Source organism: Tachypleus tridentatus, chromosome 8, assembly GCF_004210375.1.
Source record: "Tachypleus tridentatus isolate NWPU-2018 chromosome 8, ASM421037v1, whole genome shotgun sequence".
Lineage (NCBI taxonomy): Eukaryota > Metazoa > Arthropoda > Merostomata > Xiphosura > Limulidae > Tachypleus > Tachypleus tridentatus.
The window spans coordinates 137295979-137322872 of record NC_134832.1 but is presented as its reverse complement, the minus strand read 5'-3'; the positions used below and the strand labels follow the sequence as shown (position 1 = coordinate 137322872).

The 26894-nt window shown below is 34.4% G+C and overlaps 1 protein-coding gene across 1 annotated transcript; it reads right to left on the bottom strand.

The window, feature by feature from the left end:
- Positions 1–4984: 4984 nt before the first annotated feature.
- LOC143223594 (uncharacterized) lies at positions 4985–26553 on the bottom strand. Its single transcript, XM_076451741.1, has 4 exons — positions 26143–26553; positions 24386–24638; positions 19137–19182; positions 4985–7201 (listed from the first exon to the last, which is right to left on the bottom strand). The coding sequence occupies exons 1-4, from the start codon at positions 26188–26190 to the stop codon at positions 6025–6027; spliced, it is 1524 nt and encodes a 507-aa protein (XP_076307856.1). The 5' UTR covers positions 26191–26553; the 3' UTR covers positions 4985–6024.
- Between the last annotated feature and the right edge of the window lie 341 nt (positions 26554–26894).

The following is a 26894-nucleotide window of genomic DNA, read 5'->3' as shown; positions in this document are numbered from 1 at the left end:
ATAACCATGTTGCTTGAGTTACCACACACGTGACGCAAACAGCCTAGTTGCTTTGCGCCAATCAACGCCAAACAGCCAACGGACTTTAACAACCTTGCCAAAAATTTTGTTTAGGTTTTGGTTTATAGTAGTTATGATGATGTGGATATCAATAGATCAAATACTTTTCAATGTAAACGTTTTCCCTGTATTTCAATTTACTCTAAAACTAAAACATTTTAATTGTAAAAAAAAAGGCACTTTAAATTTGAAACTCTTTGGATTCGAGTAAAAAGGTGTCGTTGTTTTTAAACAGAAATTACTAGTTTTGGCCACTAGATGACTCCCCATTTGTTTTAAAGCTTGCAAGTATAAAGTCCAAATAGCTACCGGTAGGTAAATATGGTGTGTTTGTGTGTTTTCTTATAGCAAAGCCACGTCGGGCTATCTGCTGAGCCCACCGAGGGGAATCGAACCCCTGATTTTGCGTTGTAAATCCGAAGACATACCGTTGTACTAGCGGGGGGGGCTGATAAATATGGTATAAGTTTCAGAGATTCATGCGTAACTCGTGTATGACAGCGGTTTAAAATATAATAATAATTCGGAAATGCTGTGGTTTAAAGAAGGTTCATTTTCTCTGTAGAAAACATCTTCAAATCAGCGCGTCTCTGTAACATAATATATTTTCCAAAAGTAACTCAGTTCATTTATATTTTGTATCGTGTGTTTCACTTCAGAAAGATACATTATCAATTTTGAAAGCAATTTCCTGGTTTCAATTTCTCGAAGTTCTCTTTATTTGTTTTTTGAATTTCGCGCAAAGTTATACGAGGGTTATCTTCTCTAGCCGTCCCTCATTCAGTGGCGTAAGAGTAGAAGAAAAGTAGCTAGTTGTCACTACCCACCTCCATCACACCAAATATGCTCGCCTTTTCAGCCATGGGTATGTCATAAAATGACGGTCAATCCCACTATTCGTTGATAAAAGAGTAGCCCAAGAGTACTCAGTGGGTAGTGATGACTAGCTGCCTTTCCTCTAGTTTTACACTGCTAAATTAGGGACGGCTAACGCAGATGGCCCTCGTGTAGCTTTGCGCGAAATTTAAAACAAAAAAACAACAACTTGTATCCTGTATTTTCAAGGTATTAACAAAAGTAATTATTCTTGAGGATTTTATTCTATTTCAGTGAACTTTTTATTGTTACAATTAAAACTACGTTATTGCAAACCATATTTATACTTTACTATTGTCGATAGAGAACGGTTTTTGACAGATATACATAAAAACTTCTAAAATTGATGAAAAACCGAATAACCTAGCGACTCCAAACACTGTAGTTCTAATGTACTTGTTAGCGGCTGAAGTATTTGAGGCAGACATACACACTGGATTTCCTATAGGTTTATTATTAAAATGCTAAAAATTTTATCCAATTTAGAATGGTCTCATAAATTCTATCAGTGGCTCTAATTGTTAATACGTATTTCAAAAGAGTGTTAGATACATAAAACTAGATGTACTTCTGCAGCGTCTTCGAAAGTGTTTTGTTTCAAGGGTAACTAAAATCAAAATTAAAAGTAACTTCGTACGTGTTGTAAGCCTACTCAGTGCATAATTCTTCCCGTGATTCATGGCATGCGCATGTTTTAATAAAGTCACGACAGTACAAATTGCTACTTTAAGCGTCTTTTATATGACATAATTTTAGTGTCTGCTGATTGACTAAGAGATTGGATAGCTTGTGCAAATTGTTAAAACAAGTGACCCCTCTAGGCCCTCTATCGGAGAGAAAATTTCAAATTTCCGGCAGGCCTACAAGAATATTTCTTGTTGTTGTTGTGTTTTTTTTCATTCTGAATAAGCAATACGTCATTTAAACTACTATTAAACCTCACTGGTGACAGCTTATCCCCCACTCCAGGAAAATCTTGAGTTTAGGAATAAGAGTTCACCGGAATCCCGTTTCCTGGAGAATTTCCAGTGTAGCTACTCCATGCAAAGATTACAATGTTCGTTGACATACATGCGTTTCTTGTGTCTTACAGATTTCTATTTTATTTTACTATTGTTTGAACATCTCATCGCCAGTGTTCTAATTCCCATGTAAAACATTCATCAGAATAAACCGTCAACAAGAAGGAAAATGTAATACCAAGCTTACTTATTACGTGTAATAAACAAGGATTTCTACGCTTCACATTGTTTCCTTCTTATTCAAATTGTTTATTGATAGAAATGTTTTGTTGTTGTTTTTTAAATCTGCTGAGTTCTAAACGGCCACAATTTTCATATTTGAATAAATTTTTGGCTGTCTGTTGCTAAGCGCTAAGCTACATAATGGGCTATCTGTGCCAACCATTGGTATCAAAACCCGGTTTTAAGTATTATAAGCCTTCAGATTTACCGCTGAATCAGCTGAGGTATTCAGTAAATGTTCATATGAGTAAGATTATAAGAATTCAGATAAAGAAGTAATATCGTAGACTTCTCAGAAACACTAAATTACAAATATTTTAACATGTTTTAAGCCCATAATGACCTTATTCACCAGGCGTGATCCAAACTTACAAACATATTGAAACTGAGTGACAAGGTCGTAAGGTTCCTATTTAAAACTAATTAAACATGCCAGGACTGTATGACAACGAACATCCTCGCCCTGATTTTTAAACTCTTAATGGATAGAAATCTACCGCTCCAACTGCGAAGACTTTGTAACAAGTTTGAAAGTCGTTCTAACTGGGGCTCAAGTTAACTAATTTAAGAGCATAATATTTTTTTTCGGTGTTCATTACAACTAAATAAACAAATCCCTTATTTCTTGTCACATTAATCTAAAGTTTTTAAGATACAGAGTAATGTTATAAGATATATTCTTGTCCATTTTAGGTGTTATGAACGATGATTGATGGTGTTACTAAAGTAACAAGAATGAAGGTTAAACACTGAAAAACACAACATATTTCAAAAGTAAACACGTGGGAGTATCTTAATGATATGAACTTGTAAGATAGTCTACATCCGGTTGGATTTTACTTATTTAAAAAAGGGTTATGGCCAATCTAAGGGGAATCATACTATAAAGTGTTCTCGAACTCTGAATTATTATACGTCCTTCTAAAAACGAGAAAATTAGTTTTAACTCTAATTTTATCGTTAGTTTCAGTGAGCATTCCACCATAAAATTACTGTTGTTATTGTTTATACGAAGCACAAAGCCACACAAAAGGCCATCCGTGCTCTGCCCACCCACCGAGCGTATCGGAACCTGACTTCTAGTTGAAGTCTGTAGACATACGGTTGTGCTACTGTAACTAGGCTCTGACAATAATTCTTATCTCTGTTCTTATTAGCCCTTTACGGTGGCTAGTCTAAGTGTTACATACCATAACGATTTATTTTATCGTTAATGATTCGTATAAATAGCATTCAGACTGAGGCTTTCTTTGTGTAATGAAAACCCAATTGAACTGCTGAGTTCTGACACTCGAAGAAAGGCCTTGTCGACAGTGCGTGCAGGGGCGTAGATCCTGGGGGAAGGGGATGGATGGTATACATCCTCTCTTCATTTTAGGTGGGGGGTATGGTGCATACAATCATCCCCTTCCCCTACAGTTTGGTCTGTTGAATGGTTTTATTGCATCACAGCCCTACAAACTGTGTGTTTGTTCTTGTGATTCTCGTGTTCTTACCAATCGAATTGCATAATTAGACCTAGATGTAGGCTTTTTAAGTAGCCGAAATGTACATTTTTAATATAGGCTTGCTTCTAAGCTTTTCGATCTAAGTGATAGTGCATAAATATCAGTTAGTAGGCCTGAGTATACATCCAAGTATCATGGCAACAAGATTACTCTGTGACTGCATGTTTACAGCTTTCAGGTTCACACAATCAGATTACCAATTTGCAAACTGAACAGTCCACATAAGCGGTTGAAAAAATCATCCCCCCCATCAGGTGTAAAAAATCTACGCCCCTGAGTGCATGCGACACGTAAAGTGTGCGGTTGATATTTAATACTGTAATATTTTCTTACACTAAAGCATTGGGCCTAAATGATATGATACAAACGTTGACCTTTTATCGAAACATAATATGTTAAAGTTACTGGTAAGGCTAGCAAGCTGTTACATTCTATGATATCTAATGTCTCAGTTTACTTTGACTGCTGTTTAGGACACACAAAAATCTGTTTTATTTGATGTCACTTAAATCACTTTATTTAAACGTTTTTCTGTTTCATAATTTACAATTCAAGCCTCGTTTTGTACAAGAATACATTTACAATCAGTGAACATACACATGTATGGATTTTAAATGATACAGAAATAGAATAAGTAATGTACATAAAAGCACTAGATACAACATTAGTCGTAAAGTAGTTCTTATCTTTCCAGGTTCAATGGCAGCCGGGTTGATACAAAGTATAGCGTTTTTTCAGCATGATTAGATATTCATGTTTTTCTCTCTGATTAGCGTCTTTAGCACGCTTGATACACATTATGAACTGACGACCTGAGTTGTTTTTAATCTGTAAAAAATACATCTTCAGCCAATCAAAATACCTCTTGAGAACAACTCACACACACACACAAAGACAGAGATTAAATGGCCTTTAAATTGGTCAGTTTTTGTCGTCTGACATGTTCACACTTCAGCTGTGAGGACGTCGTATTTTGTTTTGTTTTGTTCAATTTCGCATATAGTTACTAGAGAACCGTCTACGACATCGTCCCTAATTTTGAGGTACTAGACCAGAAGGTAGGGATGTATTCAACTCCACCTACCGATAGAAAGTTCATTAAATGCATGCACTTAAAGAAAGAAAAATCTAAAACAATCAAGATTTCGTTTGTTTGATGTGTTTTGAATTTTGCAAAAAGCTGTACGATGGCTATCTGCGTTAGCCGTTCCTAATTCAACAGTAAAAGTCTAGAGGGCAGACAACTAGTCATCATCACACACCAACTTTTGGGCTGCTCTTTATCAACAAAGTGATAAAGCTTTCCGGCTGAGGCAATGAGTAGAGTAAATAAAATAGGCTTGATATATATAGATGATATATATATATATATATATAGAAAATTTTCGAATTTGGTATAATTGCCTACTTTCGTGTAAAACTGAGTAGACGAATTTTTGTTTCTTGAAGGAAGCGGGGTACAGCGCTCTTTGGAAGTCGGATGAGGCCAAAATGATCGAAAGGAGACTGTTCTCCTCAGACAGATATTGTCCGGGGAGCCTCTTCAGGGTATTTTATTTTTGATGCCTTACTCTACTGTATAATGCATTGTGGGAGATCAATCTGAGCTATTTTGATAATTCACTTTACATATTAGTGTATTCTCCAAACTTGTCCAACAAGTGTGTTTGTGTTATAAACAATTATAGCTGCATTAAAGTTTATTTTAAAAAAAGGAAAAATTTGATTATATAGTTGAAAAACGAAATTAAGAACATAAACAACAGGGCTCGGGCATGGCCAGGTAGTTAAGGCACTTGACTCGTAATCAAAGGGTCGAAGGTTCAAATCCAAACATGTTCGCTCTTTCAGCCGTGGGAGCGTTATAACGTGACGATCAATCGCATTATTTGTTGGTAAAAGAGTAGCTTAAGAGTTGACTGTGGGTAGTGATGACTAGCTGCCTTCCCTCCAGTCTCACACTGCTAAATTAGGTAGAGCAGATAGCCCTCTGGCTGTTTTGCGAAAAATGTAAAACCAAACAAGCAATATATAACTAATAAGCAATTCAATAACTAATCAATCTGTTTTCTTTCAGAGTTATTCTGCCCTAAAACGGACAAGGGCATCAAATAAAATTCTGTAGAGGACTAACTGTAGATAAAAAGACCTAATTTGGTTTTAATTTTGAGCTATTTGTAAGAAAATCATAATACGCACGAGACTTAGAGAAGAAGACTGAATAGGGGAAATTTTAAATTTCTCTGTTGGAGTGTAACGGAATAGCGCGAGAAAGATGTGAGGATCATGTTCTTGATTTTCATTAGCAAAAAGCGAATGCGTTTCGTAAGATATCTCTAAGTGATGGTAATGGGGTGAAGTTTCTGAAATAGGAAATTCTGAGGAGTAGAAAATGTTTGAGATCCTGAAGAATCATCATTGGTCAACAATCTCAATCTTGTATACTCTAAGTGGTTGCCAACAGTCGAGGACCTCAATCTGGTACGTTTTGGTTGGGAGTCACTGATTGAGGTTTTCAGCTTTGTATGTTCTGAGCTGCGTTCAACGGTTGAGGACCCAATCTTTGTACATCCTGAATAGTGAACTCTGGAAGAGAACTCCCTATGCTCTGTGTAGTGGTCATTTGCTAAGGATTTCAGCCTTGTACGTTCTGAACAATGACCACTGGCTAAGAATCCCCTACATTCTGAGTAGTGGTCATTTACTGAGTATCTCAGCCTAATAGGTTCTGAATGGTAGTCGATAACAAGAGACCCCGATCTGGATCGTCCTGAATGCTGGTCAGTAGCTAAGGACTCCGGTCTCTTAGGTTCTGAATGGTGGTCAAAGACTGGGGTCCACAGTCTAATACGATCAGAGGGTTGATTAACTGTTGAGGACCTCAGTCTGGGAGATTCTGGGTGGTGATGAATGGTTGAAGACTCTAGACCAGAAGGATCTGATAAATAATGGATAGTTGAATGTCTTGAGAAGGAATTGAAGTTATGATGAATGGTCAAAGTACACAGAGTGTGAGTGTCCCTTTTATGCTCAGAGGTTAAAGTCCCTCTGTTCTGAGAATCTGGAAGGTAAGGGTTAACTAAGTCCCGTAAACAAGGAGGATCTGGTAAGGAATGAGAAACAGAACGCGAATTTATTGATATGCAATTAATGTTGTCATGTGCAGGAATTCTTTCCACAGATGTGCAATTTTCACTCAGAAACTCTTTGCAGCGGTTAATCTTGCAGCATGACCATTTCCCTCTAATGGATTCGGACCACTCTTTCTTTCCACTGTTCCATAGACTCACAGATGGACTGCAACCGTCTTGAATTCTTATCTGAACCGCAAAAGGATCACAAAAGGTATGTTGAAAACCTGTCATTGGAATTCTGGATTCATCTGTTGTCGGATCTTGATCCATTGTTGCATCAAACTGGTCTTGTCCTGTTTGATTTTCTCGGCACTTGAGCTCATTGCAAGGGAAGTCAGTGTTTGGTTTATTGTCTTCGTGTCTTTCTTCATCGCAAAGACTTAAAGAAAATGAAACAGAGAGTTTTATAAGGTACAATTATCTGAAAAATATACTTAAATTAACAACTGCTTCGAAAACGTTTCATCGCAACATGTAATATTGTTGTTAGGAGTTTCTTCTAAATTTCAAACTTCTTCACAATAACAATATAAATACTTAACAATAAAAATATATTAATGTTATATTTTAGAAATCAATAATTGTTCGTTTAAAAATTCAGACTGTATATATTCAAACTGATAAATACTGGCCCCAACTTCTGTATATTTAATAAAGTAACGTATCGGCTATGATAGACGTTTACAGGAAATAGCTATTGTATAAATGTTAACGAATAAAATGTTTACTTTTTTTACGCTTAACGGAAAATAAAATTGCTATTCGACTGATATTTAAATAAACAAGTTATTGTTAATTATTAAAAAATTATGGTTGGTCAGCCAGTAAAACACAACAATTTATATTGAAATTTGCTTTCCCAAAATTGACAAATATGCTGAGAGCGGGACACCAAAGCGGCAGTTTCATTTTTTTTTTAAATGCTCACTGTAAACGGACTAAATGAATGTTCTTCAGTAAAGAACAAACAAGTAAATATAATCGTTTTTCACGATAAAAATTATAATAATTCATTCTGATCTATCTATGATTGGCAAAAAACAAATCTTACAAGTAACTGTAATAGACTAAGACATGTGAATAACTTGTTGTTTTTTATACCAAACTTTAGGTGTAAGCCACACGCTGTAAAATGCACGTAAGTAAAACAAACAACTGTATAATGATTTTGTAAAGGGCCACTTTCGACGCGAATTTTAAGCTTAAAAGATGAGATGATTCTAAAAATTATACGCCAAGTAGTGAGACTAAGGCTAATGGTTCTAGTTTTAAAATGTAAAATGTGAGCATTAATAAATTTACAAATAAAAGTCAAAAGTAAATCAATGGTTAAAACTATGAGATCCACGTGTGTGTGCGCGTGATACGTAAACAAAGTAGAGAAATGAATTTTTTATTGGTTGAAATACAACTTAAATAAAAATGCTAAACAAAGAAACGCTGAATGCTTCATTTTTTTGTTTGTTAAATATAAGATTTCAGGACACATTTAAGTTAAATATTCTAACTTAAGTGGACATAATTGCCTTTCGTATGTGATACTACATCTTAATCTCAAAACCGTATTAATCAGAAAGTATAGAAGGCAGTTGCTCTCTCTATTAGCCCACGACGTCAAGAAACTCACAGAAGCTTGTTTGTTTGTTTTTAATTTTGCACAAAGCTACTCGAGGGCTATCTGTGTTAGCCGTCCCTAATTTAGTAGGGTAAGACGAAAGGGAAGGCAGCTAGTTATCACCACCCATCGGCAACTCTTGGGCTACTCTTTTACCAACGAATAGTGGGATTGACTGTTACATTATAACGCCCCCACGGCTGAAAGAGCAAGCATGTTTGACGCGACGGGGATGTGAACCCTTGACCGTCAGATTACGAGTCGCACGCCTCAACACGCTTGGCCATGCCGGGCTCTCGCAGAAGCCATGCCTATATTTGGTAAAATGATGTTTTGATGGATTAAAGTTAAATGGAAAAAAAAAAGTTGTCCAAGGTTCCACTGTGGTCTTAATAGGTCCAGAAAGTAAAACAATTGCAGTCTACTTATTGCAACAATTCAGGTAGGATTTGCAGGAAAATATTTTGTATTGCACGTTGTGTTATCAGTAGTGGTCCTCATCCTACTTGGTTTATCAGTAGTGGTCCTCATCCTACTTGGTTTATCAGTAGTGGTCCTCATCCTACTTGGTTTATCAGTAGTGGTCCTCATCCTACTTGGTTTATCAGCAGTGGTCCTCATCCTACTTGGTTTATCAGTAGTGGTCCTCATCCTACTTGGTTTATCAGTAGTGGTCCTCATCCTACTTGGTTTATCAGTAGTGGTCCTCATCCTACTTGGTTTAGGACTTTTAACGCCTACTCGCTTGTGGCGCATCACTTAATTTCACTACTTCTTATTGAGAATATATTTTAGGGCTAGAAATAATGTACTGAGAGAACAATAACACATTATCAAAAGAAACTGATAACGGAAATTTGCTTATAAGTTATATTTTTGTCGCTTAGTGACGTATGGAGAACTATGTTTAGCAGGAAACTATGAACGTCTTACGTGGTCTTTCCTATTACCAACAACACAATACAATGTACAGTAGTCTGTTGTAATTACCAAGACACTATAAAGTTAGTTGTTTTAGTTTGATGTTCTAATTACCAACATTCACTATCAAGTGATTGTTAAGAGCAAAGCGTTATTTTCAGCTCTACGGTTTTTCCTAAAACTGTCACACGATAACTCAAAATAAAAATATCTGTTATTAGTAATAACGTTGATACACGCATTAGCCCTGCATATATCCTCTTCAATCTTATGCGACAGCTCATTGCAAAGTCAGTTTCCTTTAGTATTTCAAAAAATATTAACATAAATCTAAGAAAATACATCCCTAACATAAATATGAACCTATGTGCCAGAGGTGGCTATGGTTTCGTGACTGAACAAGAGACCTGAAATACTCGAACTTCGATGTTAAAAGTTACACGATATGAAACATTTGAAAGCATCCTACACCAGCGTTTTGCTACTGGAAATGCGCTATAAACATCACCAAATCTGTAGGAAACGACTTGTGAGAACGATGTTGCTTGTAGATTGGTAACACGGAATATCACTTCCGTTTAATGATAGCTTTGCGCGAAATTCCAAAAACAAACAAAAAATAAACCCTTTAATGACAAACGAGATGGTAACGTGCAAGCTATGTCAGTAGTGTTGAAAACTATCGATGAAGCGTTTTTAAAACGATATTCAAAACCACGTGTAACGCGTTCGTAACGAAAAATATCACACCAGTCAGGGGTTGAGAGAGGATTGGGGTTTGAATTCTGCGCTAAGCTATATCGTCCCTAATTTAACAGTGAAAAACTAAAGGGAAGGCAGCTAGCTAGTCATCACCATAAACATCCAATTCTTAGATTGCTCTTTTATTAAAAAATAGTGGGATGGAGCGATCATTAAACGCTCCCATGAATGAAAGAGCGATCATATTTTTGGTGAGACAAGGATTCGAACCCGTGACCCTTAGATTGTGAGTCAAACACCCTAACCGCCTAGCTAGGTCAGGCCCTTGTTCAAGAAATTCTGGCCTTGTACTTTTTAGTCATTTGAAAAAGCTTCAGATATTCGAAAAAAGAATTTTAACTCTGTTTGAGACAAACTATAATATTTTAAACACTGGATTTGAACTAACAGACTGACATCTTAATAACTTTTTTAAAACTATTTTTTTAGGGTAAAAACCATAAAATAGTGGTCAATAAGTGAGTTTTAGTTGAGACTGTGAGAAGAAATGAGAATTGTTTGGTTCAGCGTGAAGCCACGTTGGGCTGTCTGCTCTGTCAACCGCGGGAAATCGAGACCCGGATAGCAAAACCAAACCAAACCCAACATAAAAGAAAAAAGTAACTGAAGTAATCAAATGTAAAGATTAATTTTGAAAAAAAGATATGTAGTAATAAAAAATAATAAATAATGAGCAAAAACAGAGTAACTGATGTTAGAATTATAAGAATTATAGAATTAAAATAAATAGAAAGGTAAATAAATAATACTTAAAAGAGATATAAATGAGAGAAAAAACAGGCCGAATCATTAAGTCACAAAAAGAGTAAAATGGAAGACAGAAAACTCAAAGCGGGAAATAGAGCATAAGCTAAGAAACAGTAACAGATGAGAAAATGACAAGAAACGATAGAAGCAAAGTATCCAGAAAAAGCAGAGTGCACAAGCAAAAGGATAGTGAAACAGAAAGAAACAGTAAAAATGATATAAGATAATATTGTGCGCGCAAAAGACGCAACGAGTGTTCGATACTGTTCAAAAGTATCTATCGTGACTCCATACCTGCTGAACAGCAGGGAATATTCTCTTCCGTTTTCTTAACAAAACGCGTAAAGCGCATGTTCGTGACATCTCGTGGACAAAAAAAGACAATTGTCTCCGCAACAAAGAGACAATGACTTTGAAAAGTGACAAGTGTCTCCTACAAAGAGAGACAATGAAACGTTTGGTTGTTTCAGAGCAAGACCACATTGTTGCGTTATCTGCTGCGTCTAATACGGGAACCAAACCCCGTATTTTAGCATCGTAAACCTGTAGACTTACTAGTGATTGATCGTAGAACGAAAAACTTGACGGCCCGGCATGGCCAGGTGATTAGGATGCTCGTATCGTACTCCGAGGGTCGCAGGTTCGCGTCCCCGTCACACCAAAAACATGTTCGCCCTTGCAGACGTGGTGACGTTATAATGTGAAAGTCAATCCTTCTATTCGTTGGTAAAAGAGTAGCAAAAGAATTGGCGGGGATGGTGATGACTAGCTGCCTTCCCTCTAGTCTTACTCTGCAAAATTAGGGACAGATAGCCCTCGTGTAGTTTTGCGTAAAATAAAAAAAAAAAAAAAAACGAAAAGCTTGAAATATAAAATTTAATAATAGAGAATGAAATACAGATGATATTATTTAGATACAACTGTAAACATTCTTACAGTTATACTGGTATACATGTTTTTGAAATATACATTTTGTGCTTTTCAAATCGAACATTAAATATTTTTATTTAAAAAAAAGTAAAACGTGTTTTTAATTAGTGTAACATTTCTAATGACTTGAAACTCGTCCCCTAGTGGCGTTATTAAGAGTTGTTATTTTCTTACTGTGAACAAACAGTTTACTATCGAAAAAAATTAAATTTTAATTATGGCGGGGCAGTGACACAGTGGTATGTCTGCGATACCTGTGATGGGCACAACTCAAATATTTCATGGTATGCTTAAACTACAAACAACCGAGCAAACTCAAAATCGTCCAGTTTGGTAGTGAATTACCTGTTGTTGTTACTTACAGTCTTTATGTGTCGTAATAACGATTCGTTTGGCTTTATTATAGCACAGTTAATGTTATTCTAATATTTATATGTAAATGGACTAGTTTTGGGAAGGCGTTAAATTGACAATTGTTTGTGCACAGACTCGAGACTACAGCGGAAGTACGTAACAACGGACCTAAAGATACATTACCTTCGGGAAATTGACATATAAATGCCAAAGTTACCCGAAAGTGTCAAAACACAAAAAATTATATTTTCTCTAGTGGCAGCTTCAGGCCGTATAACGTTTCCAAAGGCACCTGTTGAAACACTCGCAAAAAATAAGATAAAAATGAATGAAAAGCATACATTTGTGTGGAAGTTGTATTAGTTGTGGTTGCGGGAGTACTCCTGAATAAGGCTTGGTCTTATTCTCACTGGAATAAATTCAAATAAATGGTCCGGATATGTTCAACGCTGACGAAAGTACGTGAAAGGAACATTCTTAAGTATTGGAAAGGTTATCACTCCTCACTCCCAATAAGTTTTGTTAAAATATATACAGTTTTTTTGTACTTATAAAAGCACAGATCGAATTACTAGGGTTTTTACATATCCTTATTAACATTATGGTATATAATTCATTCGATGCGGGGCACGCTAACAGCGTACAAAAACTTTGATATTTTATATTTTGTAAGCCAAGTTCCATGTGGTCTTACAATATAGTCACCACAGTTGTAATGGAATGCTAGTGGTTCACATGTGGTTTCTAGAATATAAACACTTATGGTTTGTACGTTGTTGTTGTTGATAAAGCTTAGAAAATTGTAAAAAATAAAACAGATCGATGTTCCATTAGCAAACTACATCTGGAAAAATGACTTTTGATTGGCTTCTGCAGAAGTTACATTACAATTGACAATAAACACATGAGAAATTGAAACCGTTCAGATTGGCATCATTAATACTTATAGAACACTATTCGAGAAATGTGAGGGAGGGTGAAAAAGTTCGAACCTGTTAAAATGATTTGATAAAAGATGGCCTGATGACTCTTGGAATTATTATATAGTCCCTACTGCTTATAAAAACGTCACACAGCATTTACCTTACCCTGAGGTATACTGCTTATAAAAACGTCACACAACATTTACCTTACCCTGAGGTATACTGCTTATAAAAACGTCACACAACATTTACCTTACCCTGAGGTATACTGCTTATAAAAACGTCACACAACATTTACCTTACCCTGAGGTATACTGCTTATAAAAACGTCACACAACATTTACCTTACCCTGAGGTATACTGCTTATAAAAACGTCACACAACATTTACCTTACCCTGAGGTATACTGCTTATAAAACGTCACACAACATTTACCTTACCCTGAGGTATACTGCTTATAAAAACGTCACACAACATTTACCTTACCCTGAGGTATACTGCTTATAAAAACGTCACACAACATTTACCTTACCCTGAGGTATACTGCTTATAAAAAACGTCACACAACATTTACCTTACCCATTATACTGTTATAAAAACGTCACACAACATTTACCTTACCCTGAGGTATACTGCTTTATAAAAACGTCACACAACATTTACCTTACCCTGAGGTATACTGCTTATAAAAACGTCACACAACATTTACCTTACCCTGAGGTATACTGCTTATAAAAACGTCACACAACATTTACCTTACCCTGAGGTATACTGCTTATAAAAACGTCACACAACATTTACCTAACCAATAAGAACATTAGTTTATTAATTTAAACGTTATTTACTCAATAAGATATGAGTTTAAATTTAAATGTTATTTTTAGTTAAAAACAAAAATTCCTGAGTGAATTATAGATACAGTTTGAGATAAAATTGTTGTAAATGATATATTTCATTTCTTTACTTAGAAAGTCTACTTGTTTACAAGTAATATAATCGAGTTATAATAGTATTCGGCTTCGATATATTGAAATTAGCCTGTAAAATAAAATACATGGTGACATAACTATTCTCTTAATCATATTTAAACATATGGTGACATAATTAATACTAAAATACATGGTGACATAACTAATACTAAAATACATGGTGACATAACTATTGTCTTAATATACTAAAATACATGGTGACATAACTATTCCCTTAATATACCAAAATACATGGTGACATAACTATTCCCTTATATATACTAAAATACATGGTGACATAACTATTCCCTTATTTATACTAAAATACATGGTGACATAACTATTCCCTTATTTATACTAAAATACATGGTGACATAAATATTCCCTTATTTATACTAAAATACATGGTGACATAACTATTCCCTTATTTATACTAAAATACATGGTGACATAACTATTCCCTTATTTATACTAAAATACATGGTGACATGACTATTCCCTTATTTATACTAAAATACATGGCGACATAACTATTCCTTTATATATACTAAAATACATGGTGGCATAACTAATACTAAAATACATGGTGACATAACTATTCTCTTAATATACTAAAATACATGGTGACATAATTTTCCTTTATTTATACTAAAATACATGGTGACATAACTATTCCCTTATTTATACTAAAATACATGGTGGCATAACTAATACTAAAATACATGGTGACATAACTATTCTCTTAATATACTAAAATACATGGTGACATAACTATTCCCTTATTTATACTAAAATACATGGTGACATAACTATTCCCTTATTTATACTAAAATACATGGTGACATAACTATTCCCTTATTTATACTAAAATACATGGTGACATAACTATTCCCTTATTTATACTAAAATACATGGTGACATAACTATTCCCTTATTTATACTAAAATACATGGTGGCATAACTAATACTAAAATACATGGTGACATAACTATTCTCTTAATATACTAAAATACATGGTGACATAACTATTCCCTTATTTATACTAAAATACATGGTGACATAACTATTCTCTTAATATACTAAAATACATGGTGACATAACTAACCCTTATTTATACTAAAATACATGGTGACATAACTATTCTTTTATATATACTAAAATACATGGTGACATAACTATTCTCTTAATATACTAAAATACATGGTGACATAACTATTCCCTTATTTATACTAAAATACATGGTGACATAACTATTCCCTTATATATACTAAAATACATGGTGACATAACTATTCCCTTATTTATACTAAAATACATGGTGACATAACTATTCCCTTATTTATACTAAAATACATGGTGACATAACTATTCCCTTATTTATACTAAAATACATGGTGACATAACTATTCCCTTATTTATACTAAAATACATGGTGACATAACTATTCCCTTATTTATACTAAAATACATGGTGACATAACTATTCCCTTATTTATACTAAAATACATGGTGACATAACTATTCTCTTATTTATACTAAAATACATGGTGACATAACTATTCCCTTATTTATACTAAAATACATGGTGACATAACTATTCCCTTATTTATACTAAAATACATGGTGACATAACTATTCCCTTATTTATACTAAAATACATGGTGACATAACTATTCCCTTATTTATACTAAAATACATGGTGACATAACTATTCCCTTATTTATACTAAAATACATGGTGACATAACTATTCCCTTATTTATACTAAAATACATGGTGACATACTAATTCCCTTAATATACTAAAATACATGGTGACATAACTATTCCCTTATTTATACTAAAATACATGGTGACATAACTATTCCCTTATTTATACTAAAATACATGGTGACATAACTATTCCCTTATTTATACTAAAATACATGGTGACATAACTATTCCCTTATTTATACTAAAATACATGGTGACATAACTATTCCCTTATTTATACTAAAATACATGGTGACATAACTATTCCCTTATTTATACTAAAATACATGGTGACATAACTATTCCCTTATTTATACTAAAATACATGGTGACATAACTATTCCCTTATTTATACTAAAATACATGGTGACATAATAACTACATGGTGACATAACCCTTATTTATACTAAAATACATGGTGACATAACTATTCCCTTATTTATACTAAAATACATGGTGACATAACTATTCCCTTATTTATACTAAAATACATGGTGACATAAACTTATTTATATTCATGGTGACATAACTATTCCTTATTTATACTAAAATACATGGTGACATAACTATTCCCTTATTTATACTAAAATACATGGTGACATAACTATTCCCTTATTTATACTAAAATACATGGTGACATAACTATTCCCTCTATTCCTGAAATGTTGATTTTTATCGGAGAAACGATTTATTTTAAAGCAACACACAATATTTTATTGGTAAGTTCTCAGTAAAATACTCCATTTCTTCCAATTTTTTCCGCCTCTGCAAACTTACAACGCTAGAAACCGGGTTTCATTACCGTTGTGGGCAGAACACAAAAAGACCGTTGTGTAACTTTGTGCTTAACAACAAAGACACATTCAATCTTCCTTATCAGAAATAATAAGTGAACATAGCATAGAGATAAACAAAATGTACAATTAGTTTACTACGACTAGTAGCGAAAAAAAACACCACATATTCACTTGACAAACAAGGATGCTTTCACATCATTTTTTTGTAAATCGGTAGAAAACCATTCTCAAAATGTTTCATTCAATCCGAATTTGGAATTATATATATATACATAAAAAGCAAAATAAAAAAATGTATTTTACTGGATCTGCCAGAACCTCAGAATGTTGACACAATTTTGCAGCCACAGGAAGAAGTTCGTGATTTAAATTCCTTTTAAACTCAAATATCTAAAGCTTACGTGGTAACGTTTTACGTTATTACAAGGAAACGACTTGCAAAAATAAGAACAGCTTCGTGTTGGCTTAATGGAATTTTACGAAAGCTACTATAACTTACTGGTTGATTTTATGGTAAACAAGTTCTAAGATATACTAAGTTAAACTTTTTAAGTGAGCCAGAATATTCTTTCTCTCGCCAATGTCACTTTCTTCAAAGCACCACCAAGCAGAGAAGCAGTACAGAAAAGTCACATCCTATTTATGCAGAGGTATATGAGCAATAAACAGCTTTGTCTACAGCTTATGATGAAATAAACCGAAATTATCATATTTATTTGTCATGAAACTATTTTTCAACCTTTTTGGAACAAAGAAGCCACAGCAGAGAAACGCTTTATACTGACCAACATGTATGAAAAACAAGCCTTTTATTTCACACATTTTTAGTAATACTTTAGATCTATTATAAGTAGATTTTAAAACAAAAACCACATTATCATACAAGGTTAAATTCAATGAAGAATTCGGTTTCATACACCAAAGCAGCCAGGAATTTCATTGTGGCATGTTCCTTATTAAACCTTACGCCTTCCTTCGAATATTATGTAATTTACTGAAAAATAAGAAGTTAATAATTCTAGGATTTGTTTCATTTATATATTTCGAGTGTGCCATGTTTTTTTCTTTATGAAATTTAAGAAAACATTTTTAGAGTTTCAAATAAATGAATAATATACACAGGAGCACAGAATCTTATTCAAAATGGTGGTTGAGGTAATGTACAATCTTATTTAATATCATAGTTAAGGTAATGTACAATCTTATTTAATATCATAGTTTAGGTAATGTTCAATCTTATTTAATGTCATAGTTGAGGTAATGTACAATCTTATTTAAAATAGTAGTTGAGGTAATGTTCAATCTTATTCAAAATAGTAGTTGAGGTAATGTACAGTCTTATTTAAAATAGTAGTTGAGGCAATGTTCAATCTTATTCAAAATATTAGTTGAGGTAATGTACAGTCTTATTTAATATAGTAATTGAGGTAATGTACAATCTTATTTAAAATAGTAGTTGAGGTAATGTTCAATCTTATTCAAAATATTAGTTGAGGTCATTTATATAGTCTATCTAAAACTAAAATCATTGCTAGTTGAAGTGCTATACAGTTAGAAAAAACAAACCAAGAAAGACCCGTTAAATAGATAACACAATATCTTCTCTAAATCAGAAAACTCTGTAACTGAATTTTATTTTCGCTTAAACAAAAAACTTGCCTTCAAATACTGTTTGTGTTTCCAAAACAAACAAACTGGGCTACTTTTCTAAAAGTGATAACAATTTTCAAAAAATAAACGAATGTGTCACCAAACTAAGTTAGTTTGAATGTTTACATACGTCTGTGTTTGGCATAATATATATATCCATATCTGTGTGTGTTGTATACAAAATGTTTATACACATTTTAAAGTATGGAAGAAATTGATTCTTTACTTGTAATGTTTTTTACCGAAATGTATTTCAACTGTTTTATATGCTTTTGTAAAATAGTAAAACATCGGAAGGGTGATACAAAAGAGAACTGGATACATTCGTTTTATATCAGATACCAGTCTTACAAAATAATATTGAGGATAATGAAATCTGACAAACCCGTTTAGTGTGACGAAATTCTAGAACATATGAGTAAGCTGAACCATTATGTTACTGAACTCGTCCGCAGTAAAGCAAATAAAGTAATGAGTTTGAATTTACACCAACATGTTATATTGCTGTGTCAACTGAGGAAAGCTGAGATGATTGTTTGTTTTTTGAATTTCGCACAAAGCTACAAAAGGGCTATCTGTGCTAGCCGTCCCTAATTTAGCAGTTTAAGACTAGAGGGAAGACTGCTAGTCATCACCAGTCGCAGCCAATTTTTGGGCTACTCTTTTACCAACGAGTAGTGGGATTGACCGTCACATTATAACGCCCCCATGGCTGAAAGGACGAGCATGTTTGGTGCGACGGGGGACATAAATAAACGTGAAATGAAAATGTTAGCATATAGCCACGAAGCAACAAAAGACAAATTTGAATAAAATAAGGCATTAAGACAAAACATAAAGTCCTGTAATAAAACACTTGGTAATCAAGAGAAAATACAAACGCCAGAGTGATAACTTACCGTTTAGGCATCTCATCCTGGTAAGGTTTGAAGTTGGCTGCAGACACTTCGGAAAAAAGTAGAATATTAATGAATGTTACACTAGTAATCGGATAAATCTTATATTATTAATTGACAGGAGTTTCATTACATACACAAGTTAAAAATTACAGTCAGAATAACGATATTAAATCAGATGCCACATCCTAAATAGTACTGTATCAATTAATTTTGTTTTGATATGAATTAGTTTTTAAATTTGTAAATTTAAAATCTTGAATATTTCTGAGATAAATGTGGGCTCAAACTTTTGACAAACAGCAATAACTTAATCTGTTAACTGATCTTATTTCATAAGACATACATAAACATCTCACAACTCGTCAGGTATCACCTGAGACAAAAGTATTTTACCTGCTATCAACTACCACACTCATGTAACAGACAAACCCAACCACCGCACTCAAAGAATAGGCAAACCCAACTACTGCACTCAATGAACAGGTAAACACAACTACCGTACTGAAAGAATGGGCAAATACAACTACAGTACTCAAAGAATAGGCAAAGTCAACTAATGAACAGGTAAACCCAACTACCTTACTGAAGGAATGGGCAAATACAACTGCATACTCAATGAACAGGTAAATTCAACTACTATACTCAAGGAACAGGTAAACTCAACTACTATACTCAAGGAACAGGTAAACTCAACTACTATACTCAAGGAACAGGTAAACTCAACTACTATACCCAAGGAACAGGTAAACTCAACTACTATACTCAATGAACAGGTAAACTCAACCACTATACTCAAGGAACAGGTAAACTCAACTACTATACTCAAGGAACAGGTAAACTCAACCACTATACTCAAGGAACAGGTAAACTCAACTACTATACTCAAGGAACAGGTAAACTCAACTACTATACTCAAGGAACAGGTAAACTCAACTACTATACCCAAGGAACAGGTAAACTCAACTACTATACTCAATGAACAGGTAAACTCAACCACTATACTCAAGGAACAGGTAAACTCAACTACTATACTCAAGGAACAGGTAAACTCAACCACTATACTCAAGGAACAGGTAAACTCAACTACTATACTCAAGGAACAGGTAAACTCAACTACTATACTCAAGGAACAGGTAAACTCAACTACTGTAATCAACGGATAGTTTACATCATTGCTTCACGACTATCATTAACAAATTATACAAAATGTTTGCATAAACTGGTTAAATCTGTCACCTATCGCACCGTACAATGTTCCCTAAAATACAAGTTTCCACCAAATTCGGCAGTGCTAGAATTGTATATACAATATTATTAGTACCGTAATTTACTATCTTACATCGCTGGGCGTGTGATTTCTATTTAAACAACTTCATTCTTTTATGACAAAGATATAGATTTCTGAAGAGGACGAGGCTGGACTTAATGGACTGAAACGGCCTCCAAAGTATGTTCCGCAGATATTATATGAAGTTAATATCCGAGAATCGTGTTGGCGACTTATCCACTTGATTGTCTACATACTTAAGGCCTGATGTGATAAATAGCATCGCCGTCTATCAAAATGAATTGTGGATCTGAGGAAAATGTTTCCGGATTTCCTCAAAGTATTTCCTTGTCTCCAGGGATCCATTTCTTATTAATCAAAGGCTCATCCTGCTTGTCCAACGGAATTTTCTCGACATTATTATGGATCTTAACAGCTTAGTAAAACTGTTTGTGAAATTTAAGCAAAAGTGTTTTTCGTAACTGAAGAGAACGTGAATTTAAATTAATGAAACTCCAGAGGGCCTGCTCTCTGCTTAGCCTAATAGTTTTGTCTATACACATGAGTTAATAGAATGGTTTCAGTTTGCTGAGACCTCGGCATCTTAGTAGATACTATAACTCTGTGGTTGTTTACAATTTGACTGCAGGACGGATGTAATTGTTAACACAGCAGTCTGAGCGGACGTTCTGCTGTGGCAAAGGGGCATTCTCCCTTTATTGCTCTGCAGTATTTGTATGGATATAGTATCGATTACCCAAGCGAAGAAGTTACATTCTTCACATATTAGATACCTAAGCTATTCAACCCCAATGGAAGTTTTAAGCTCTTTTTCAGTCATCAATAGAGTAACCTAATATATTTCAATAATGTTTGAGTTCGTGCCTAAGTCATTATTTCACGTTATACATCGGGTCCGATATTTAATACACACACATACATATAGTACAGATTTCTTTTCAGTTTCATTAAAGGTAAAAATTGAAAGGGTAATCTGTGACGTAGATTGTTTTGTTTGTCTTCGAATTTCGCTACATTAGGGTTATCTGCGGTAGCCGTTCCTAATTTAGCAGTGTAAGATTACAGAAAAGGCAAATAGTCATCACCACCCACCGCCAACTCTTGGGCTACTCTTTTACCAACGAATAGTGGGATTGAGAGTAATATAATAACGTCCCTTACGGCTTAAAGAGCGAGTATGTTTGGTGTGACGGGGATTCGAAACTGCGACCCTCAGGTTACGGGTCGAGCGCCCTAACTAACCACCTGGTCATGCCTGGCCTTGTGACGTAGAGATCTAATGTTTTCATTGATTGGCCATACCCTCTGCTGTGGACTGCCAGCAAATATGACAGTTTGAACTGTCAACCCAACCTGTGCTAACGAGCCTTCAATAAGTGAAACTGTAGTCAACAATAAATGGTACGGTCAATCAAAGAAAACATTAGACCTCTACACCACAAGGTCAGGTGATTAGGACACTCAACTCTCAATATGAGGGTCGCGGATTCGAATCCACATCGCAACAAATATGCTCGTCATTTAAGCCAGCTTAAATTTTACTTTTAATTTTACGTTTGGTCAAACTGAAAAGAAATCTGAAACATATATGATGTAATCTCTATGCAACTTGTCCAAATAAAACACTTGAATTACTGCTTTCTTTGATCTCACTATAAGACAGACAGAAACTAACTTCCTGAAACAACTAAACATTATCAAAAAGTCTTAGAGAACTCGATACTTTAGATTTGCGCAAGAAAGTCGTCAGTTTTATATATTTAAAAAAATAAAATAAAAGTAACGCTTTCTTTTAACGAATTCCGAATTTAGGCATTTCAACCGTTCAACGTATTTTCACCGGGACGTTTCTAGTGGTATAAGTATCATTATTCTCTTTAACTGAAATCTGAGCGGCATTTCAAGTCCACATGGGACTCAGTGGTCAGGTCACAGACCCCAATAGCAGGTAGAGTCGTCTCTAATTAAGAACTACTGTCCAGAGAAAAGAAGCTACCGAGAAGCACAAACCGCTACAAATGTTTACTCCTGTTCTTTGAACCGAAAAATGGGCCTTAGCTGTCACAGTTTTAACACATCCATATCCATAGTTGAAAGTGCGTAACTTGTTCAGTGATATCACCACTCAAACTGTGGAGTTTCCAGTATGCAGCCTTAGACGTTAATATTAGACCAAACCAAGTCCATTAAGTATAAAAAAAACTTTGTAAACATTTATACTGTAGAAATATTGACAAAACAAAACAGTGAATAGGTTCATTCCTTTCAACACTTCAAAAGTTGGATAAAATATTCAATTGTATATATTCTATTTTTATTATGCACCCAAAAACATCAATATATTTAGTGTCTACTATACATACTAAAGTTCCTCATACCTACAAGCATCCTTATAACGTATCGTTGTAGAAGCTAACGTCAAGAAATAGCTTTCAGTACATAGTTAAGGGTAAGATACTTTCCACGCAATTTTATTCATAAAACAACTGAAAATCACACCATCTTTACAATCTTAAGGAGAAGCAATAATGTTGGGAAGGACAGATTTTAAAACCGTAAACAAAACAACACTGAATACTAAGTTAGGACAAGTGTTAAACTATGAGCAAACCAAAAATGAATACTAAGTTAGGACAGGTTTTAAACTATGAGCAAACCAACGATGAATACAAATTTAGGACAGGTTTTAAAATCATGAGCTAAACCACAGACTGAACACAAAATTAGGATAAGTTTAAAGGCCATGAGCTAAGCCACACACTAAACACAAGACTGGGACAGGTTTCAAGGCCATGAGCTAAACCACACACTGAACACAAGATTAGGACACGTTTTAAGGCCATGAGCTAAACCACACACTGAACATACAATTAGGACGCATTTTAAGGCCATGAGGTAAACCACACACTGAACACAAGATTAGGATACGTTTTAAGGCCATGAGCTAAGCCACACACTGAAAACGAAATTAGAACAGGTTTTAAGGCCATGAGCTAAACCACACACTCAACACAAGATTAAGACACGTTTTAAGGCCATGAGCTAAACCACACACTGAAAACAAGGTTAGGATACGTTTTAAGGCCATGAGCTAAACCACACACTGAAAACAAGATTAGGACACATTTTAAGGTTATAAGCTAAACTACCACAATATTGGGACAGGTTTTAAGGCCATGAGCTAAACCACACACTGAACACAAGATTAGGACAAGTTTTAAGGCCACGAGCTAAACCACACACTGAACACAAGATTAGGACAGGTTTTGTATTAACAAACCAACATTGAACACAAAGTTAGAGCAGATTTAAACTATGAGCAAAACACTGAATGCAATCTTTTTTATTTTGTGTTAATATTAAAACTTTAAACCCAGACGTGATTTAATTCGGAGAAAACACTGTAGTTTCAAACCCAAAAGAAAACAGAAAACAAAACTTAAAACGTAAATTGAAACTGTAACAATGAAATAAAAAAATGATTACAGTGAAATTCCATTAAGTTATTTTATTACTGTACCTCTAGGCTGCTATTTGTTCTTATAATTTATTATTATTTACCGTGATCTATAATTAGTGAAACCTCGGTAACAACAGTGCACAAATACTTCCACCTATACTAGCTTCAAAAAATATAAAAACATAGCTTTTTATCAGGAATAGTAGCAACGATATTCCTGTTGTTGGATTATAACAGAGCTTATTCGCACAATTATAGTCTATTTCTAACAGTTTAACAAAGATATTATCAGAAATAATGTAAATAAACACTGGTTTCTTCCTACGTATCTGAGGATGAACATAACTCGAAAGTGGTGAACACAAACCAAGTAACGAAAAAATTGCCAAATTAAAATAAAGTGTGTAGATGCCTACATTCTAGGTATAACCTCGAAAAAATATATGATGCGTGAAAAACATTTAGTTTAACACGTGCGTTGGACGTGAAAATATAACTTACTGCCGAAGTTCCAAGGAAAGCCACTATTCCTCTGAGACGCTCTAGAACCATTGCTGTTTATCCATTCTATTTGGGGAAAGCAATCGAGACAAAATGGTTTCATTAAGCTCTTCAGGTCCCGCCTGTGTGGTCGTCTTGAGAGAACGTAGATCACTGGGTCGAGAATAAAGTTTAGAGCCATGCAGATATCAGCAACCCTGTAGAATACTTTGTGTTTTCGTCCTTGATCAAGTTGGGCCGTTATGATGGTCAACTGAAGAATTGTTATTTTAAAATGTATTTACTCAAAACAAACAGGGTTAACAGGTAACAAGACACGTGATTTAATAAAGGACATCTACCGGATTTTACATAAAGACAACAAAGTAACAACCATAAAGACTCCAATGTTCTGATCTAGAGAAACATCGCAATTATAGTGAACTCGAATAGTTCACATAAATTAAAGAACTTTCAAGTTATACGTTTTTTCTTATATATACGTATATATTTTACGAAGTTATGATTTTACTAGAATTCCTTCTAACCTAACTGACAATAGAAATATCTTATTAGAAATATTTGTCTTTAAGAAACAGGATGCACCAGAAGAAAGTATCCAAACTGTCTACTTCGTATCAACTATAGCTAGTTTCAGATAACAATGTGTGTCATATGGCGAAGCTACGTAAAGCATGTTTTTCATTACTACAAGTTACATGGATATAGAATCCAATGTTGAGATTGGTATTTCTTATTTTGTTCAACTTTAACTAGCAGTTTCAAGTTCAGAAGATGGATAAATACTCGTTGAAACTTGAGAACGTTTCAACGTATTCTGGTGTGGGTATTAATACTTTAATTAAAATAAAATACAGAACAACGTTTCGACATTCTTGAGTCATCTTCAGGTTACCAGTCGTCTTGAAAATACATTTTTATTTCAAATAGGTTTCATCGCGAGTTCTCAAATTTCAGCGATGTAAGTCTACTAGGCAGTGAGTATTTTTAATAAAAGTTATTGAACGCCACTAATATCTTCTCTCAGCCAAAGAGTCATTTTTAATTTAAAATGTGTAAAAGTAACATCTCATGTGCATCGTTCGTCTGATATGAACCACGCGCTGCTCATCACTTGGACAACTTAGGAGTTTTGCCTCAGTGCAATATACGTTATCCAATTCATATAAATACCTGGTTTAGTTAACCCTATCACTGTCTAATACATCACATGTTATTCACAGGACAAAATAATAAGGGCGCCTGAATGTCATGTATGATACACGCTTACATTTAGTTTACCTTCAGCTGATGATGCACGTGAACGTAACAATAAGTACTGGTTGTTTTGATTCAACGTATGAGATTAGATGAAAGCTTCGTATGAGCATCATATATGAATAATAATAGGTTGGTTTATTTCACCTATAACATGGAAATATAGTATATTTGATCATTTTCCTAACTCTTTGTTAAATCCCAAAATCTTTGCTTCGATGTCTTAAAGTGTCACGTGTGTTATATTTTAGTATAACTATCAATTAAAGAAATAGCGTAACACCAACTGGCTACACAGTGGTAGATGCATTAGTATTTAAAGCTGGTTTGAAAAAGAGTCTCAAACCTACTTCATAACGCATGCGCACTTTGATCTCTTTTTTTTTTTTTAATGATAAACTTAGTTACTACAATAAGTTAAATTTATGGAAAGTAAAACAAAACTAGTTTTAAAATATTCAATGAATTCAATGTTTCAATATACAGTAAAGGTTACGTACCATCAGAGGGACCCAGCAAGCCAGGAATGACACACAGAGAACCACCATTAACTTTGCAAAAGAAATTTCCTCTTGAGTGGTATGGTTGAAAAAAAAGTTCACGGCTGTTTCTAGAAATCGTTGTTCGTCTTATACGACCTTTAGTGGTCTTCCCTACTTTACTAAGAACAGTGACCACCGTGAGGTTACAAATGACGATTACCACACACATGATCATGCCAAAAGTGAACATGAAATAAGCGTAAGCAATGTCCACAGTTTTCGTGGCAAAACGATAGCGGGCACACGTATAACGCGGAGTTGGGGCGTTACTGTCGTAGTATAGGCCGAATCCCATGAAAGGTAGACACACCATGAGCAGCGAGACAGCCCAAAATGATGCGATCACAGTTTTTATCGTTTTCTGAGTAATGTGCTGAAAAATAGAATGAGAAAAAAAAACCTATTAAAACATATTCAACAAACAAAGCCACTTGGCTACGTCATCTACTTAACTTAATTGAAATGCACGAGCTGTTGTTTTGTGTGGGTTTACAAATCCAGCCGTCTCGTTTAGTTCTGGTATTGGGCGAAAGCCCTCGTCGGAAGTGGGTATAGTTTAAATGCTGTTATATATTATTCTTACCGAAAATCGGCTTGGAGGCAGTAAAAAAATATAATAAAACTGATTCTAATTTTTATCATAACGTATAACGTACAAACTATCCGGATGACTTATTTGTTTGTTTGTTTGTTTTGAATTTATACCGGAT